This window comes from Martes martes (genome assembly GCF_963455335.1).
Source record: "Martes martes genome assembly, chromosome: 14".
Lineage (NCBI taxonomy): Eukaryota > Metazoa > Chordata > Mammalia > Carnivora > Mustelidae > Martes > Martes martes.
Genome location: NC_137902.1, coordinates 6,970,650 through 6,989,440, shown reverse-complemented (window position 1 = coordinate 6,989,440; position 18,791 = coordinate 6,970,650). Strand labels below are relative to the sequence as shown.

At 44.0% G+C, this 18,791-nt stretch overlaps 2 protein-coding genes across 9 annotated transcripts in view; one reads left to right on the top strand and one right to left on the bottom strand.

Moving 5' to 3' along the window:
• ZRANB1 (zinc finger RANBP2-type containing 1) overlaps positions 1-10,820 on the top strand; it is a 62,082-nt gene extending 51,262 nt beyond the window's left edge. For 3 of the 4 annotated variants that reach the window (XM_080822758.1, XM_080822760.1, XM_080822759.1), the window contains 6 exons: positions 2,545-2,616; positions 3,359-3,557; positions 7,093-7,213; positions 8,433-8,562; positions 8,665-8,894; positions 10,015-10,820. In XM_080822758.1, coding sequence (XP_080678884.1) covers positions 2,545-2,616; positions 3,359-3,557; positions 7,093-7,213; positions 8,433-8,562; positions 8,665-8,894; positions 10,015-10,233 — 971 coding nt within the window. In that variant the 3' untranslated portion in view covers positions 10,234-10,820. Of the gene's footprint in view, positions 1-724; positions 948-2,544; positions 2,617-3,358; positions 3,558-7,092; positions 7,214-8,432; positions 8,563-8,664; positions 8,895-10,014 lie in introns of those variants that run through there. The other variant, XM_080822761.1, reaches the window with a different exon arrangement.
• A 2,755-nt stretch (positions 10,821-13,575) lies between these two features.
• Positions 13,576-18,791, bottom strand: part of CTBP2 (C-terminal binding protein 2) — a gene marked incomplete at its 5' end in the record, with an annotated part of 155,531 nt that continues 150,315 nt past the window's right edge. For all 5 annotated transcript variants that reach the window (XM_080822753.1, XM_080822756.1, XM_080822754.1 and 2 more), the window contains 5 exons: positions 13,576-14,948; positions 16,720-16,837; positions 17,313-17,440; positions 17,960-18,090; positions 18,565-18,779. In XM_080822753.1, coding sequence (XP_080678879.1) covers positions 14,768-14,948; positions 16,720-16,837; positions 17,313-17,440; positions 17,960-18,090; positions 18,565-18,779 — 773 coding nt within the window. In that variant the 3' untranslated portion in view covers positions 13,576-14,767. The remainder of the gene's footprint in view (positions 14,949-16,719; positions 16,838-17,312; positions 17,441-17,959; positions 18,091-18,564; positions 18,780-18,791) is intronic.

Below are 18,791 nucleotides of genomic sequence, written 5' to 3'. Positions count from 1 at the left end.
TTTATTATGATTCTTTTTTTTTTTTTTTTTAATGTGTGAGTGAAATTGTTTCTATTAGAAAGCAGGTAACTTAAGCTACTATATGTGCATTTTAAATTATTTTGACTACCTGGAAGTGACCAGTACAAGGGCTCCTTGTAAATTTATGCTTTGGATCTGGTAGGAAGATACCAGCTGATATAACTGACTTATGTGTGGGCCTCAGATTTTTTTTTTTTTTAAAGATTTTATTTATTTATTTGACAGAGACCACAAGTAGGCAGAGAGGCAGAGAGAGAGGGGGAAGCAGGCTCCCTGCTGAGCAGAGAGCCTGATGCGGGACTTGATCCCAGGACCCTGAGATCATGACCTGAGCCGAAGGCAGAGGCTTAACCCATTGAGCCACCCAGGTGCCCCGGGCCTTAGATATTTTAAAAAATCTGTTTTACGTGTTTAATTTTCCCTTCAGTTTTAGTTTATGATATCAGTGTACTCTTTTTTCCTTTTTCATACCTATTTTAAAATTACGTGGGTATTGGTTATAGGTATTAACAGATAGGATTAGAACTCTGGCTTTTGATGGGTGGAGTCATTATTTGAATCAAACATACTGGCATTCTTTTGCAAAGTGTCATTATGTTCTTCACTCATTATATACACCAGAAGTTTCTAAAATAAAGCTTCCATCTTGGTTCTGAGTGTCTTGAGCTTTTATATTGACATGAACAAGGATGTTTACAAATGGTAGGGAGATAATAACTAAGCTTTTTTTTTTTTTTTTTTTTTAAGATTTAATTTATTTTAGAGAGCGAGTGAGCGAGCACGAGCTGGGTGGTGGGGGGAGAAGAGGGAGAGGACCAAGCAGACTCCGCACTAAGCGCTGAGCCCAGTGTGGGGCTTGACTTCACAACCTTAAGATCATGACCTGAGCCAAAATCAAGAGTTGGATGCTTAACTGAGCCACACAGGTGCTCTAGTATTTTAAAATTAGACAAAGTTCACTTGAAGTGCATTCTCTGTACACTTAACGCTTACTTTGGTGATGTTTAGATTTTTATTTTGACTTGAAAATAGCCTTTTTTTTTTTTTAAGGGTAATGCTTTATTTTAAGGGTAGACTGCTGCATTAGTAAACTGAACAAAGCATGGAGAATTTGAGGAAGATGACAAAAACAGGGATCTGTGTGCCAGTAATTAATGGTTCATTAACTTGTATAAGAAGATTCTAAAGTCTGAAAACAGTAGGCCTGAGCAGAGGTTGAGAGTGTGGGGCGGATAAATATTTGTATGTTGTTTCTGTTTCATAATCTTGAATATCAGATAGCCCCCCCCCCTTTTTTTTCCTGTTTTACTGAGGGATAATTGTCCTGTAAAATTGCCAAATATTTCAAGTATCTAGGGTTAGGATTAGGGTGATTGTGATTTCATATATGCATACATTGTGAAAGGGTTTCCTCCATCTAGTTAATTAACACACCCATTGTCTCACATATTTGGTTTATTTATCTATTTTGGTGAGAACATAAAAGTTTCCCTCTGCTAGCAAATTTATGTTATACAGTGTTATACAGTTACCATGGTTTTGACGTTAGGTGTTCAGCTTTATTCATTTTATAGCTTGGGTGTTCCCTTTTACCAATCTCTCTTTTCCTCACTACCCCCCACTCCCCCATGCAACCTCTTTTCTACCCTGTTTCTATGAGTCTTTTTTTTTTTTTTTTTTTAAAGAGCCCATATGGAAGTGTTACCATGCAGTATTTAATTTGTCTTTCTCTGGCTAATTCCACTTAGCCTAATGCTCTCAGTGTTCACCCATATTGTTGCAAACGGCAGGATTTCTTTCTTTCACCTGGTTGAATAACACTCCATTTTACAGCCTCCCCCCCACCCCCATCTTAATTCATCCATTGTCTATATCTCGGCTGTTGTGAGTAATGCTGCAACAGGCATAGGAGTTTAGTACCTCTTCATTATCCTGTTTTCATTCCCTTTGGATATATACCCAGATGTGGGATTGCTGGATCATGATACTTCTGACATTTTGAGGAACCTCCATACTGTTTTCCATGGTGGCTGCACCAGTTTACATTCCACTAACTGTGCACAAGGGTTCCCTTTCCCCACATCCTTGCCAACATTATTATCTCTTATCTTTTTGATAATAGTTATATGTAATTATTGGTCCAAATACTCTTTTTATTGTTTTTAGTTAACAGTTTTGCTAATGAAGTATAGAAAGGAAATCTTTCATGTTCCATTTATGTACACACATTATACATGCATATGTTTTTTTTTTTTGGTAAATTTTATTTATTTGAGAGAGCGCGTAAGTAGTGGGAGGTGGAAGGGGGAGAATCTCAAGCAGACTCTGCTGAGCACCCAGTGTGGGGCTTGATCTCACAACCCTGGGATCATGACCTGAGCTGAAGCCAAGAGTTGGACTGAACCACCCAGCTGTCCCAGCAAGAGAACTATTTTAGAGGAAGTCACTATTAGATCCTTATATCAAATTTATTAAGTTATGAGACATAAGAAAATCTTCTAAGTCTGTTTTTTTTCTTTGTAGATATTGAAGACTTGCCTCCAACAGTCCAGGAAAAACTATTTGATGAGGTGCTTGATAGAGATGTTCAGAAAGGTAAGTGTAGTATTAATGTGATTTAGTTCAATATCCATACACTCTCTGCTTTTTAAGGCTTAGAGCAGTTCAGTGTATGGTTGACTTGTTTTATTCTTACTTTAATTGAAAATGTAAAGTCCTTAGGAGCAGTGTCACATAGTGCTGTTAAAAATGCTCATTTGTTAATTATATCTTGATAAAACTGGAAAAAAATTTAAGAATGCTCATTCATGGCTCTTAATTGTGATGGAATAAGGGTATAAAAGTTTTTAAGCCTTGGTTTTCTACTTCCTGTTCTAGAATGTGTATATTTCCGTGTTAAGCATTCTCAGCAAATAGTAAAGAACTTAAAAGTTGAGAAAATTGGGGCACCTGGGTGGCTCAGAAGGTTAAAGCCTCTGCCTTCGGCTCAGGTCGTGATCCCAGGGTCCTGGGATCGAGCCCCACATCAGGCTCTCTGCTCGGTGGGGAGCCTGCTCCCCACCCCGCCCCTGCTTCCCCCTCTGTCTACTTATGATATCTCTCTCTCTCTGTCAAATAAATAAATAAAATCTTTAAAAAAAAAAGGTTGAGAAAATTATTCTAGGGCCACAGATGTTTCAACTACTTGGAAGGTTTGTATTCTAATTGATCAGATTTATTTAGGTGTTTAATAGTAAATGAACATCAACTTAACAACGTCTAGAGAATGGGTTCTTTCTTCCAGTGAATAGTCCTAAATTGCATGAAAATGAACATGTTGCTTAAATTCTTTATATAGAGTTAGAAGAAGAATCCCCAATTATAAACTGGTCTTTGGAGTTGGCTACGCGCTTGGACAGTCGGCTGTACGCACTTTGGAACCGGACTGCAGGAGACTGCTTACTTGATTCCGTGCTCCAGGCTACCTGGGGCATTTACGACAAGGACTCGGTGCTCCGGAAAGCCCTGCATGACAGCCTGCATGACTGTTCACATTGGTGAGCTGTTGTCCTTCCCTGTGTAAAACCAGGCGTGCTCTTGCCGCATCATTTCCCTATAGTGTTGGGATACTTTTTGCCTCTTATATTTTCTGTGGAAGCTGGAGGGAAAACTTTGTTTTTTTGCACATTGAGACACTTTAAACATTTTGATAGATTTTGCTAAGCTTTTAAACAGAAACATTTGAAGTTAAATAGGTCTTTGCTCATATTTTTAAGTGTTATGAATTCATTTTTATGTTGAAATTTAAGATTGTTAGCATTGTATTACAAGATTTTTTTTCTTCCTGAGGCACATAATCTTCAGACCACATTTTATCTTGCGAATTTTGAAATCCACAGTAAAGTTAAAAAAATATATACGTATCAGTGCAACGGACCCCAGTATTTCCTGCCTAGTTGTTAACCTGTACCCCCACATATGCTTCATCTCTACATATGTAAACACCTCCCTTTGCCAGTTGGTTTAAGTCCCCATGATGCTTTTCCCCTGACAGTATCTCTGTATATCATTGAAGAACAAGGATATTCTCTTACCTAACCGAGTCTTTATTACCACATCTGAGAAAATCAGCAAGGACTCTGTTATCCAGGATACAGTCCATATCACATCATCTAGTTATCTCAGAAATGTCCTTTGTGTAGACAGTTTTCCCTGCTATTTGAAAGTAGAGCATTCCCGGGAATCCTTTTGTCAGCTGAAATGGAGTAAAGCAAAGTGCAGTTACCATCTTGTAGAAGTGAAGATCCTCATCGGGTTTCTTTTTGGCTAGCAAAAACAGGTGCTAAGATAGGTCTTTAGTAAAGGTCAAGGGGTACGAAGCAATCTTTCAGATAGCGTGGGATCCTCTGTGTGTGTGTGTGTGTGTGTGTGTGTGTGTGTGTATTTTTTACCCAGCATCCAACCAAGTATATGACTGGTCTTGACTTACAGTGTTTTCTTGGTTCTGTATATACATTATCTCTGTTATCATAAGTGAGAAAAATTGAGGCTGAAAGAAGCTGAGTTAATTAAAATGTGTTCTTTTTTCCTTTTACACTTAATTGAATGCTCACACAATAATGATAATGGCCTTACTCCAAAAAACTCTGCGCCCCTAGTGCCTCTGTGTAATTTTTCAGCACTTGTGAATTTTTTTGTCAGTATTGAGGGGTTATGTGAAGTCCATTAGAACATAAACTCCATGAGAACAGAGATTTTGTTGTGTTTCATTGTGGAAGATCTGGTGCCTCCAATAGCCTGACCCAGAGTAAGTACATAGTAAATATCAGTGAGTGTAAATGGAAGCAGTATCATCGCTTTTTTGAGAGCTAAAGTATAGATCAAAGCATAGTGCAAGACAGGAAGAATTTGAGGTCATCTTGAAAACATTAAAAAGCTCTCTGACTGGTAAGCCATGATGGTGACCTGATTGGATGTATAATGCACACAGGCGTACCTGGGAGAGATACTGTGGGTTCTGTTTCAGTCCACTGCAGTAAAGTGATCCTGTCGTAAAGTGAGCCGAAGGAAACTTTGGCTTCCCAGTGCGTATGAAAGTGTAGTCCGTAGTCAAGTGTGCAATAACATGAAATCTTAAAAAACTATACATACCTTAATTTTAAAAATAGTTGATTGGTAGGAGACCCTAACCATCATCTGAGCTTTCAATGAGTCGTAATCTTTTTGCTCGTGGAGGGTCTTGCCTCAGCATTGATGGCTGCTGGCTGAGCAGGGGATGGTGGCCGTTTCTTAAAATAAGATGACAGCGAAGTTTGCTGCATCAGTTGACTCTTCACAGATGATTTCTCTGTAGCATGTGATGCTGTTTGATGGCATTTTACCCAGTCAGAATTCCTTTCAGCATTGGATTCCGTCCTCTCAGACCCTGCTGCTGCTTCCCCAGCCAGGTTTATGTGACCGTCTCAAGCCTTTCTTGGCATTTCACCAGCCTTCACAGCATCTTCACCAGGATTAGAGTCCATTGCAAAAAACCACTCTTTTCTCGTCCGTCCCGAGCAAGTCCTCATCTGTTCAAGTTCTGTCTTGAGATCACAGCGCTTCAGTCCCATCTCGACGCTCTGCTTCTCGTTGTGGCTCTGTTGTTATTCCCACCACAGCTGTGGTGACTTCTTCCACTCACGTCTTGAACCCCTCCAGGTCATCTGTGAGGGTTAGAGTCAACTTTTTCCAGATGCCTGTAGATGTTATTTTGACTTATTTCCATGAGTCATAAACGTTCTTAGTTGCATCCAGAATGGTGAATCCTTTCCAGAAGTTTTTCTGTTTCTTTGCCCAGATTCTCTGTGGAATCAGTGTGTATGGCAGCTAGCTATGGGCTTACTTGGAATAATGACCTGAAGGGTGAAATTACTCCTTGATCATGGGCTGCAGAATGAACGTTGTGTTAGCAGGCATGAAAACAGTCTGGCTATCTCCATCTTGGGTGATCAGGTGAACTGTCAGTGCTGTCTGTCATATGTCTTTTTGTCATTATGTCTTATGACTGTCAGTCACAATTTGAAAGGAGTTTTTTACCTGAGGGGTAGGCATTAGGCATTTAAAATATTTAGCAAATTACATATATATAAATATATAAAATATTTAGCAAATTATACTGAAAATGGATGTGCTGTCATCCAGGCTTTGTTGTTCGTTTATAGAGCAGAGTGTATTTAGCATTTCTAAGGGTCCTAGGATTTTTGGAATGGTCAGTGAGCACTGGCTTTAACTTACAGTCACCAGCTGCATGAGCCCCTTAATAAGGGAGTCAGCTCGTCCTTTGAAGCCCGGCACTGACTTCTCCTCTCTGGCTTTGGACAGTCCCAGATGGCATCATCTTCCAGTAGAAGACTGTTTCACCTCTGTTGAAAATTTGTTGTTTAGTGTAGCTACCTGCATTCATGATCTTCAGCTAGATCTTCTGGAAAACTTGCCGCAGCTCTTGTATCACTTGCTGCCAGACCTTGCACTTTGATGTCTGGAGACTGCATCTTTCCTTAAACCTTACAAGCCAACTTCTGCTAGTTTCAGATTTCTCTTTGATAGTTTCCTCGTTTCTCTGAGCCGTCACAGAATTGAGAATTAGGGCCTTGCTCTGGAAATGGTTTTGATCCTCCACTTGTGAACACATGGGCTATTTCTAGTCTATTGTTTATACAGTGACCAAACAGTAATGTGGAGATGTAGTGTCTTTGATTGTATCTGGTATTTCGGGTGATTTTGAATGTTTTGGGTTTTTTTTTTTGTTTTTGTTCTGTTTTGTTTTTTTTGGTTTTTGAACTTGTAAACCAATAGTAGATATTTGAAATTGATTGTTCTCATCACTAGTGTTTTGGTTGAAAACTTGGTGGGTGGTGAATGAAATTGTGTGTGAGAATGTGTTAAATGATATGTCTGCTAGCAGAAGGTAGGTATTTTTAATTTGAAAATTTAGTGCAGACGGTAAAATTAATACAATTGCTGATCTCTTTACATGAATTGCTTAAAGACTACATTAAATAAATGATTGGAACATTTATAGAAGGCTTATTTTTTACTATCTTACTTTTTCAGGTTTTACACACGTTGGAAAGATTGGGAATCCTGGTATTCTCAGAGCTTTGGTTTACATTTTTCCTTGAGAGAGGAGCAGTGGCAAGAAGACTGGGCATTTATACTCTCTCTCGCTAGTCAGGTAAGAATGCTTTGAGACATGTTGCTTCTGTGAGAACAGTAGGCTAAATGCTCTGAACCCCTGGATTTACATGCGTGAACTGTGCTGGAGGCGTTGGGGTGTACACGAAAGAGTGCTTGATTCGGCATCAGGTGACTTTGGTTCTGGCCGTGACTGCTGTCTGTCGACTATATGACCAGAGGCAAATCTGCACCACAGGACAGAGGCAGTAACATGTTTCTTACATTAAGTGATTAGAAATTATCAGAATAAAAGTTGCACTGTGATGATTCCAAGCGCTTACATACTTTTTTCAGATTGTTCTTCATTTATATTGTCCTCTTAGGAAAGTGGCTTTATGCCTGTTTATCTACCTACTGGTTAGCTCCTATTCTGTGTCCGAGAGGGCACTGAACTGAGATTGCTGAGCTGGTGGTGGGCACTGGTGCTCTGCTTTCGGGCCCGGAGGGTGAAGTGGTGATGTGTGTGAGGCTCTCGGTCCATGTGCCGTGTGCCAAGGGGAAGGTGCCATGGCCGGCAGGTGGAAGGATTTCTTTAAAATTAACCTGGGAATGAACTTTTAGAAAAATGAATCGTGTAGGGCTGTTCCTTTTAGACTCTACCTTTCATACTAGTTTTATTCCGTGAAGCATGGTCGGTATACTGAGCTGTAACGTTCAGATATACAAACAAACCATCCCTGTTCTTCGTGGAAAGCACCAGTTTTTACTCGAAGCCTGTGAGTGAAGTACCTTCTGTCACAGTGGCTGTTTTACACCTGTGACACGTACTTCCTAAAAATGGGTTGTCACAATCATTATAGAGGGGTGATAGACCTGTTCAGTATTCTTGCTGTTTATGTTTGTAAGAAATAACAGCTCCTCTTTTTACTTAGGGTCGTGCTCTAACAGGTGACTTAACAAGGAGGCCATGGAATGACTCTAGTGTCCCTTGCTATCTGAATCTCTTGTTCCTGGGATCACTATTTAACCAAATCCATTGGGTTCTTGAGATTGGATAGCGAACGATCTTGTCTGCATAGAACTTGCAGATTTCTTTTATTATTTCATTGGATGTTGCTGTTTGAAGAATCGTACTTTAGCTTGAACAGTATTACTACTAATAAAAGCATTGGTCTAGTGTACTGAAGGGGAACAGCATTGTGTTTTGCACAGTCATTTTCCAGGGCAGAAATAAATGTTTTAAAGTGAAATTGCTTTCTTTATTTCATTCCATACAGCCTGGAGCAAGTTTGGAACAGACACACATTTTTGTACTTGCACATATTCTTAGACGACCAATTATAGTTTATGGAGTAAAATATTACAAAAGTTTCCGGGGAGAAACTTTAGGATATACTCGGTTTCAAGGTAAGCCATGTTCAAGAGTATTTTAGAAGTCTCTCGTTACTCCTCATGCGGCCTGCAGCCATATCCTGATAACCCCATGGGGATTTTCTCTCCTCCCTCCAGGTGTTTATTTGCCTTTGTTGTGGGAACAGAGTTTTTGTTGGAAAAGTCCCATCGCTCTAGGCTATACAAGGGGCCACTTCTCTGCTTTGGTTGCCATGGAGAACGATGGCTACGGCAACCGAGGTGCTGGTGCTAACCTGAACACCGATGACGATGTCACCATCACGTTTCTGCCTCTGGTGGACAGCGAGAGGAAGTTACTCCATGTGCACTTTCTTTCTGCCCAGGAGGTAAGAGGCCCGGCGCTCCCGTGAACCACCTGAAGTAGTCATGCTGCCTGGACCCGGACCCGGACACTGCCGTGTCCTTGCTGCCGCCGTGGCCTTCTCCGCACAGCCAGCCCCACTGCTGTGTCTGGCGCTGGCACTCGGCTTGTCCACCTTTCCCCGAGCTGCTCTGTAGGTCGTGGGGTGCACATGCAGCAGGGACGGGAAGATGACAGTCCCTGCCCTGAGGCAGGAAAGATGGGGGTTGGGGGGCACGGGACTCAGGATTGCAGTCGGGCTGTAGTGGGAGGCGTCTGAGGTGGTAACACCTAAAATGAGCCCCACAAGAGAAGAGAGTCTAGCAGAATGTGGGGGAGGAGAGCTGGAGGGAGAGCATATCTCAGGGTCTCCATGTGGTTTGTGGGGAAAAGGGGTTGAGGGGCTCAGGGATGGCGGAGGGCTTGCCAGCAGCCTTTTAAAGCTTGGCTTAGATGTTGGGCGAGCTGGGAGCCCGTGGCCAGTTTGTCCGGTAGAGGAGCCCTGGTTGCTTGTTGTGGAGACTTGAGACAAGGTGCCTGGAGCAGTGGTGGGGGCAGGGGCGAGGGAGGTACAGACCAGGCAGGGGCGGCGAGGCTGCGGGGAAGGAACACTCTCTGAAAACCCGTGTTCTTAAGAAATTATTGGGCTTTTATTTAATATACTAGAAATTATAAAACTTCTACCATCAAGACATTAATTAGGAGAACATAATTTTTAGAACTTCATTCTGTAAATAGTTTACTGGATAAACTTACCTTATCATGTGTTTGAAGCTGAGACTTTTTTCCTAGCCTTTTCTTGGCCAAGATCAGTTTATTAGGTAACATTTGGTTTTTCCTGTTCTTTCAAACAAATTAACCCATTAGTAGGTGGTTTCTCCCCCCCACCGTGAGATTTTCCTGTGAATTTTCCCATAGACATTTTTCTGTTTAACCATAGGAGACTGGGGTTTTATCATAAAATTGATGAGAGGCTGAAACTATGTGAAAAGTTTGTTGCTTTGACCTTTTCATTAGTAATCCTGCCAGCTATGTTTTCATTAAACTTCCTAGCAGGTCTCTGATCTGTGGTATTATTTCCCCTTTTCTTTACATTCCTCTAAAAGCTAGGTAATGAGGAACAGCAAGAGAAACTGCTCAGGGAGTGGCTGGACTGCTGTGTGACCGAAGGGGGTGTGCTGGTAGCCATGCAGAAAAGTTCTCGGCGGCGGAACCACCCTCTGGTCACGCAGATGGTAGAGAAATGGCTTGACCGCTACCGACAGATCCGGCCTTGTACGTCCCTGTCAGATGGAGAGGAAGATGAAGATGATGAAGATGAATGAAAAAAAAAAAATCAAAGAGCAGAAGACCAGGGAATCAGCTCTGTGTGGTGACCCCAAAGCTGGTGTGGTACACGCTCCAAGCAGAGCGCAAGGCATGGAAGGAACCAGATCTGGCAGGATCTGCCCAGAAGGGCTTTTCTAATCCACACCCATGGAGATGACGCATCTGCTGTGTGAAGAGACAGAGAACTTTGTTTAGACTACAGTTTGTTTTAAAAAAAAAAAAAAGGAAAAAGAAAAAAAAACCCTAATTTTATTAAGACAGAACTTTTTTCCTTTCAAATTGTAAATCTGTCTATAAATGTAACGCATGTGGTCGTGTAAGAAGTTGTGTAATAGGACAAGTTGTACCAGCATCTTCGTATTACTGAGAAGTTTTTTCCCTGCACGGGCACCTCCGAAAGCACATGGCAGATGACTCTTTGTTCCTTTGAGATACTCTTTTTGAAGTAGAACCTGGCCTTCTACTTCGATCTTAAGAGATCCACTTTACGTTGAGTCTCATTAGAGCTCATTAAAGATTTGGAAACTTTTTGTACAAATTATCCACAGCAAAATACAAAAATAAAAACAAGCTTTTATTTTAATTTAGTTCCTGTCGTGCCCAATAAAACGAAGTCAGATCTTTAAGGAACAAACTGCAAGGAAAGTAGGATTTTGTGAGCGGACTTCACATAGACGTCATTCCCTTGTTTCAGAAAGGGTTTTGGTTTCTATTATTTCGTCTTTTTTTAAGCTTCTGTACATCCCTTTTCAGTATTTAGGTATTTATTTGTTTGGAAGAGTGCCCTCAAAATGAGGGCGGTTCCCCCAGAGTCCAGGTGGCAGTCTCTTGGTGAGTCGTCACTCCCTGGATCCAGGTTAGGGAAGGGCCCCGGGAACGGGCCCACTTGTCACTAGATGAACTGTGGGAGATTTGCACACTTGATTCGGTTAGCAATGTTCTCCTCCCAGATGGCCGTGCAGAGGCTCTTTGGATTCTTGCTTTATCATCAACTCTGCTTTAAGCAAATCGTGTTAGAAAGGCATGCCTTTGCTCGGGCTCATTGGGAACAGTTAAGTATAGAATAAAGATTGAAAAATGCAGTAAGGTGGAAATGCATTGTATAATGAATTTCTCAGAGTAGTCTGAGAATTTTTGCATGTTGGTTAATTGTGGCCATTCTTATTTAAAAGTTTAAACTATAATCTTAGATAGAAATCTTTTTATAAAAAGTATTATTTGACCACTTCAGGTATATGTTCAATACTGGGTAAAAATTTCAGACCTATCTCAGGAACACATAAAAGACTTAGTGTCCTGATAAGCACTTTGTAGATTCTTGATGTGGCAAGGAGTTTGGAAAGCAGCCCCCGACGCGCACGTGGGCACGCGTGCACGCACACGCATGCATGCCGTTTCTTCCCTTCGATGAAAAGGCTGTGAAAAACCTTTAAATATTTGCTTCTTGTTTTCTTCTAAGTTCTGTTTAGATGGTGTTTTACATGTGCACACCCTCTGACTTGATGCTGGAAAACTAAAGATAGAAAAACACCCATGAGATATCCTGTCTTTGGTTCCTTCTCCCCTCTCAAAACAGTGCAGAGGGATTCCCAGGATTAAAGGATCACTTGTGCTGTTTGCTAAAACTTGCAGGAAACTTTTCTTGATTCCATATAAATGAGTTTTGGTGTAATAATGGTAAATGTTACTGTTCTAAGTGGCTAGGTTTCCCTACAAATTGACTCTGGTTGGCTTTTGGTCAGTAATTAAGTTTTTTAGAAGGCTATTGTTCTGATAAGCATAGTATCTCTGTAAACTTTTCTCCATACACAGGAAGAATTTTTTAGTGGGCACAGATCCTATTCTAGTTGCTGTTAAGCAAAACTACCCTCCCAATTGAAGAAGCCAAAGAGAAACGTTTGAGAGAAGCATCTAGTCACTATGGTCTACACCGCAGTCAGTGCTGTCCAGAAAGCATAGGCTCAGTAGTTAGCCTGTGTGTGGTGGTCTGCTGAGTGGTGTTTCCCCCAGGTGCCTCTTTATTTATTTATTTATGATCAGTGATCCTGACCACACCTAGTTTAACGGGTACAGCATTCTTCCCTGTGGGAAAGGTAGAGCATTGCATTTCCTAGGCTCCAGACAGGGACGGGGCTCTAAATGGTTTTCATAGCAGATTGGCTGCTAATGGCCAAAATGTTGGTAAATCAATGCTATGTTAAGCTCTTGAACTATTGAACAGCCATAATTGTTGTCCCGAGATAGAGTACGCAGTCCTTTTCTCCAAGATGAGGTCTTGGTTGACTCTGGACAGTAATACCTTACCTGTATGGATTTAACTTTATGGTTCTCTTTTAGGGAGAATACAGTGTGGTGTTTTCCGTTCTAATTAAACAAAACCTAGGTGTACCATGGATTTGAACTGGCCTTTTTTGTTTTTGATTCTAGGCTCACCGTGTTCCAGACTTCATCCGTGTTATGGGAACACTGCTTTCTTTAGGCAGTTGGGGAATCTCCTTTTTGTGCATTTGTTGTCATGCCCTCATTGAGAACATCCTGGTTATGACGAGGATGTTCAGCTCCTCTTCCGTTTCCTGGAGTGATGGGTCAATCAGTAACCATGTGCTCTGTTTCTATCCACAGGAGGTTGTTTTAATGTAATTTTTCTGGGAGGGTTGGGATGGGACCACTACCTTCAAATGAGCGATCAAATGAGGTTGATGTTTGAAGACCCCATCACAGCCCCTCCCCCCTCCTTTTTCTTCATGGGAAGGGGGAAGGAGAAAGGAGTGATAGGGAGTTGGGTACCTGGCATTGGACCTGATGGATGGCTTGATACTTGCGGATACCACTAGTGTGAAGGAGTTTAATGCTATTCATGAAGGAAAATCCTTTACATCAACTTAAAGTTCTTAACATGGAAATGGCTGATGTTAATTATTTTGCAACATTTCTTTGTAAATATCATTTAAAAGAATTTTGAGATTCACTTCCCTTCCTGCATTAATGCTTGAGCCAGGTAATTTTGCTTTTGGGTAAATTAAAATCAAAACACTCTGACTTGACCAATTTTGTTTCTTGGATTGACATAGTTCCAACCCACTATTTCATCTTGAGGATGTCACCATTTGATAATGATGGACTTAGTGGGCGGTTTTCTGATTTCTCCTTTAAGCTATCACAGGTAATCACCTGCGTTCCTGAATCTGGTTATAGAATGGGCAGATGGGAAAGTGTTCATCTTTGAACCCAGAAGGAACACGAGTTGAAAACTGGCTAATAGAGAATATAGTTGCCTTTAAAATATCTCCTGTAGAGAATTTTTACCTGGGTGAGATGTACTTGAATTTCAGAACTTTACAAATTTTTATTACTTTTTATTGAAAACTGCACTGAACGCTAAATGTCCACCTTACAATAAACAGACACAGTAGCGGTAACTCACACTAAAACAAAACACTTCCGATAGCCATTATTTTTCTGTTTGGGACAGTTTTAAAGGATTTTTTTTTTTTTTTTTTGTCACAAAAACAGGAATGTACCTATACAAAGGCTCAAAATAGGCCATCTTTTAAACAAAAAGGCGATGATTCACAAAAGACTATGAATATAACATGTAACTAGTTGATACAAATCTAATAGGATTTGTTAAAATCAGTCACATCTAGTAACACACCTGAAGTGTTCTTGTATAAAATATCACGTGAAGAAAAGAAGATTTATCAATGTCTAAAAAAGTGGGTTTGTTCATAGACAATCTGACAAGTTACCATAAAAAGTGTTTCCTGAGACATAAGGAAATGCAACATTATTTTTCTTGAACTCTTTCAGCTCAAGACTTTCCACTCAATAAAATAGCTGAGGATCTGAAACTGAGAAAATATATTTGAGTACAAACAGCTTGTGAAACTTAATACTTTTTTCTTTTTTTTTCTTTTTTTCCTTTTTTGCATCATCAAGAGGGTATTACTGAATTCACAACCAACTCGCCCGCTCAGTATGCAGTTCAGATGGGAGAGAGACTTCTGTACAGGAGCTTGTACGCTCGCGGCGGTCTAACGGGCACAGTTTTCTCCCCCTTCTCTGTAGTGATTTAATCTTCCTCTCAGCAAGAGGTCACCAGCCCCCATGGACTGAAGGGACTAGAGTCACAGGAGGGGGATTTCCTCTTAGTATTTTTTTATTTTGACGTTTGGAACTCCTGATGCAACATTCTAGAGCAAGGTGTTCAGGACCTGCTGTGCCCAAGGGGCTGATAAAGGAAAAGGATCTATTTATTCTTTGTGATTGGATGCACAGATGAAGAACGTAACACACAATAACAGAAGTTGGTCGTTAATAAATCACGTCCTAGTCTTTCAGCGCTTCCGTCACCAGACGACAGCTCCAGCCTTCTCACACCTCGGCTTCTTGCTCTCCTAACACTGCAGCGTCAATGATGCATATGTCCGGAATCCGTTAAGACGGTCAAAGTCCTCTCCTTGGTTCATCTATTTTTCACTGTCTCTTGGTCCCAGGTTTATCTGAATGATGACCGTTCGTCATTCTCTGCTATTGCTCATTGGGGTGTTCTCTATTGTCCCCGTGTTTTGTAGGCTGGTTGGGAGAGGGAGCTTGGGAAGGGTGTGCCACTGTGGGGAGGTTGTGAGTCACCGGGATGCCTCCGGGGATGATGCCCTCCATGGCTGCAGGAAGTCCGCCCGGGGCCACCCCGACGATGCCTGGCGGGTATCTGAGGAGCACACAGAGAAAGGGCCAGTTAAGTCGGGAGCAGGGAGGAGCCTAGCTCTTGGCTCTGCCTACTTTTTTTTTTTTTTTTAAATAGATTAGTTTGTCACTTTACCGGCAAAGGAAGGAGAAATCTACATGAAAAAGAAAACGATGATACTTAATTCAACAAAATCTACAGTCCCATCAAAACACTGCCACAGACTTCCGCTTTTCACACAGTGGGAATAGCCCGTGTTAATTCTGTCCATAGACCCTGTATTGCATTTGGGAAATGTCTGGTACAAAAAAAGACTTCCCAAGTTGTCTGACTGCCTTAGCATTCATTCGTTATGTCGATACTTCTAATGATTTCCCGACAGACAGGATGAAGCACTCGGGTACAAAATGTGGCTCCCTAGGTGACCTAGCCGCGCGCTCTCGTGACCAGAGATGTGAAATGGGGCGCAGCAGCAGGGGGAAAGGGGAGCCAGCGCAGGCTCCTCTTCCATCGCGGGCACACAAGCTGCCGTGTGTGCAAGGACACGAGGCATTAAGCCACCCACGGAACATGTGGTTCTTAACACAGATTCGAGTCAGTGTACTGAAACATTCCTAGCATAAAACAGACTCAGGAGGCAGGTGCTTTAGAATTAAAAGACTGATTCTCAACATTCTCAAATCCTTGACCCATGGCTTCGCAACCTACAGTCTGACACGGCCGCTCACTGGCTGGTTGGAAATCAAGGACCCTCTGGGACTTGGGGGAGCCATAAGCCTTCAAGCATATGTTGTATTCCAAGGGGCCGGGGAGTCTCGGTCTGTCAAAGGGAAGAATTAAGATGTGGCCTTTATAGGACAGGCTGCCAACAATAAGGAACATGACCCTGGGGCGGAGGCAGGTTCAAGCAATGATACTGAAATACTATTAAAAGGGTAAAAACAGGTGGGACATTAACAGAACATGGCAAACTGAAATGCAGAAAAAGCCGCAAGACCCAGGAGGAAAATGTGTAACTTCCTCAGAGTCTGAGCCTTCACCTATGGGTCCTCCCCTACACTAGTTATAGCTCCCCGGCCCCCATGGTTAGAGCAGTGGTTCACAGTGGGGGATGTGAGGCAACAGCTGGAGCCATTTTTGGTTATTAGGGCTGGGAGTGCTGATGGAGGCCAGGGCCGCCCAGACGCATTGCACAGTGCCAAGGCTGGGCCCCAGGGGAGAAAGCTCCAGCCCGGTAAGTGAACACCGCCAGGGAATGGGCAGCTATGGGTTACAGTAAGCAAGACAGAAGTTTCCTTCTGGAATTCAAGGCTGCAGCTCTTTTATAAAAGCAGAACATTGATTTCCCCGTAAGCCCAGCCACGGTGGGGGGACTGAACCATGGGAAACTATCGCCAGTGAAACCCTGCTCCTTCCAGGGGCTACGTCGGCTCCGGGCCGGAAGAATTCAAATTAGAAAACAGATTCATCAACAAGCCCTTCCCCCTGAAAATCTTTCTGGTACCTTCTCACCCAGAAGCCCTCTGCCTTTGAAGTGGCTTGGAATGCGCCAGTCATTCCTCACAGTGTTCAGAGCCTTTGGGGGAATGCATGCCCATTCCCACTCCTTTCATAAATAGGAACCCCAATTCTAGGCTGTATCCCGAGAGCTGTGTTTGCTCCACAGAAACTGTGAGGACTGCACAGACTCAGTTGCAGGGAGCGCTCCGTGGTGGTTTCCGCCTCTCTCCCCCACTCTCCCCAGAGTAGGGGGCAAGGGGGCCCCAGCCTAGGCCAGTGCCATTCCGCTCCTCACCTGTATGTGGCGCCGTTGAGCTCTGGATGGATTGCTTGCTGATCTATTACTGACCAAGGAGCTGTTGTGACAAAGAATTCCTTGTTCACACAGTTTCTTAAGCTTTCGGGGATGCGACCTGGAATATGATGATTAAAATTAACCAGATGTATTTTTTTAAGGTCACAGGGAGTTAGAGATCACAGTAGTTGCTGCTGGGGGAACTCCCTATAATGTTTGAACTATGGAAAACTGAGTGTAAAAGTCTCTCACTCCAGCATGAGGGCCAGCCCTTTAATTTTCAGAAAAGGAGCAATCGTGGGGCCCGAGCCCTGAGCTCTTCACTCCTGCCCACTCCGCCCTCTGGAACAGAAAGGAGCCCCTGACCCCCATTCCCAACTCCCTCCACAGTTTGCATGCTTAACGCTGACAGGTTGAAAAGGAACCCGTTTCCTCTGAAATCGAGTGCAAAGCCTGGATGAACTGGGCCCAGCTCCTTCCACATGTAATTGACTTGGTCCCTAAAACCTCCTGTGCCCGTAGCAGCAGGCCTCTGTAACCGCCAGCGCGCCTTATCAGGCCCGGGGCGGCTGAGCCGCAGGGCTCCGGCTCACCTGTGATTGCCCGGCGGATCTCGGTGGCGGCCGCCTCCCGCATCTCCAGCGACGCTTGCTCACTGTACCAAGCTGTGTGGGGCGTACAGATGAGATTCGGTGCGTCTTTCAAGGGACCCTGAGCAAAGCTAGATAAACGCACACAAATAGCAAATGAGAAGAGTCGAGTGTCGCGCCCTACCCCGCTCATCGAGAGAGAGCTCGCGGCCGAGCGACCTGCTGGCCAGTTTGCCTGCATGGAGGAACAGGGGGGTAGTACGTTTCCTAAAGGCTGAGAATTTAAGAACGTACTCATCGAAACTTCTAAAACGAGTGTCAGGAGAAAGGCTCCCCGGACGACCAGCAGGGCCCACGTGTCAGCGCAGCGCACGGTCCTGGGGACAGACGAAGCCCGCTGCGCTCCAGACTCACACACGGGTTCTTCTTCCTTCGAGACACTTTCTGACGCCCCCGGGGACCCTCTGGCGCTTTCAAACTCACGCAAAGTACAGCACCGTCCTCAGAACAGAGGCTGTCAGACGGTCTCCAGCTTCCTCCCCAGGGGCCCTCGCTCTGGGGCCGTGCCCCGCAGTCCCAGTGTGCGGGGCGCTCAGGGCAGCAGCAGGCCCCGGGGTCCCAGCGTGAGGCCGGCAGCCGGGCACACCCACCTGAAAGGCTCCGATTCGTGCACGTCGAGGGCTGCCCCTCGTATCCTGCCTTCCTTGAGGGCTTGGGCTAAGGCCTTCTCATCCACCAGCCCGCCGCGGGCCGCATTCACGAGGAACGCCCCTTGCCTCATCTGCGGGACGAAAGGAAGGCCGTCAGATGCCACCACGCCGGAAGGCACCTGCCCAGAGGCTGAAAGAAGCCAGCCTCGGCCCGAAGACTCTGGCTGATTTGGCTGTCGGGTGTGTGTGTGCAGCAGGTCGGGGAGGAGGACTGTGGGGTGTCGGCGACAGCTGGGTCGGTTTCTCTGTATCCTCAGAGCGTACCATAAGGCGGGAAGGCTAGAGTCGGGACCTGTCACCTGCCTGTTGCTTCTTGGGGGCCAAACCCGGCGGAGACAGGTCCCTGCTGGGTCCTGGGCCGGCCCCTGTCTGTCCCAGCTCCATGTGGCCCATCCCGTGCTGGGGCCTTGTCTGGCCCCTCATTGGTGTCCTGGGGGATGGATGGTCTTTCCTTTTCACGCATGTGTCCACGGACTACTTCCCGCCCCACCCCCTTCTGCTTTGATGGAAGTCTCCAGGGGCTGAGGGTATCTATGACCAGTTACCTGCTTTATAGTAAAGTCATTGATGAGGTGGTGGTTATGCTCGTTGAGATTACAGTGCAAGGAGACGCAGTCGCTCTGATACAGTAAGTCCTGCAGGGTGTAGACCCTCTGCACGCCCAGGGACCGCTCGACCCCATCCTGCAAGTAGGGGTCATAAAAGATGACGCTGAATCCAAAGGCCTTGGCTCGAACAGCAACCGCCTGCCCCGTGCGACCTGTGCGGAGAG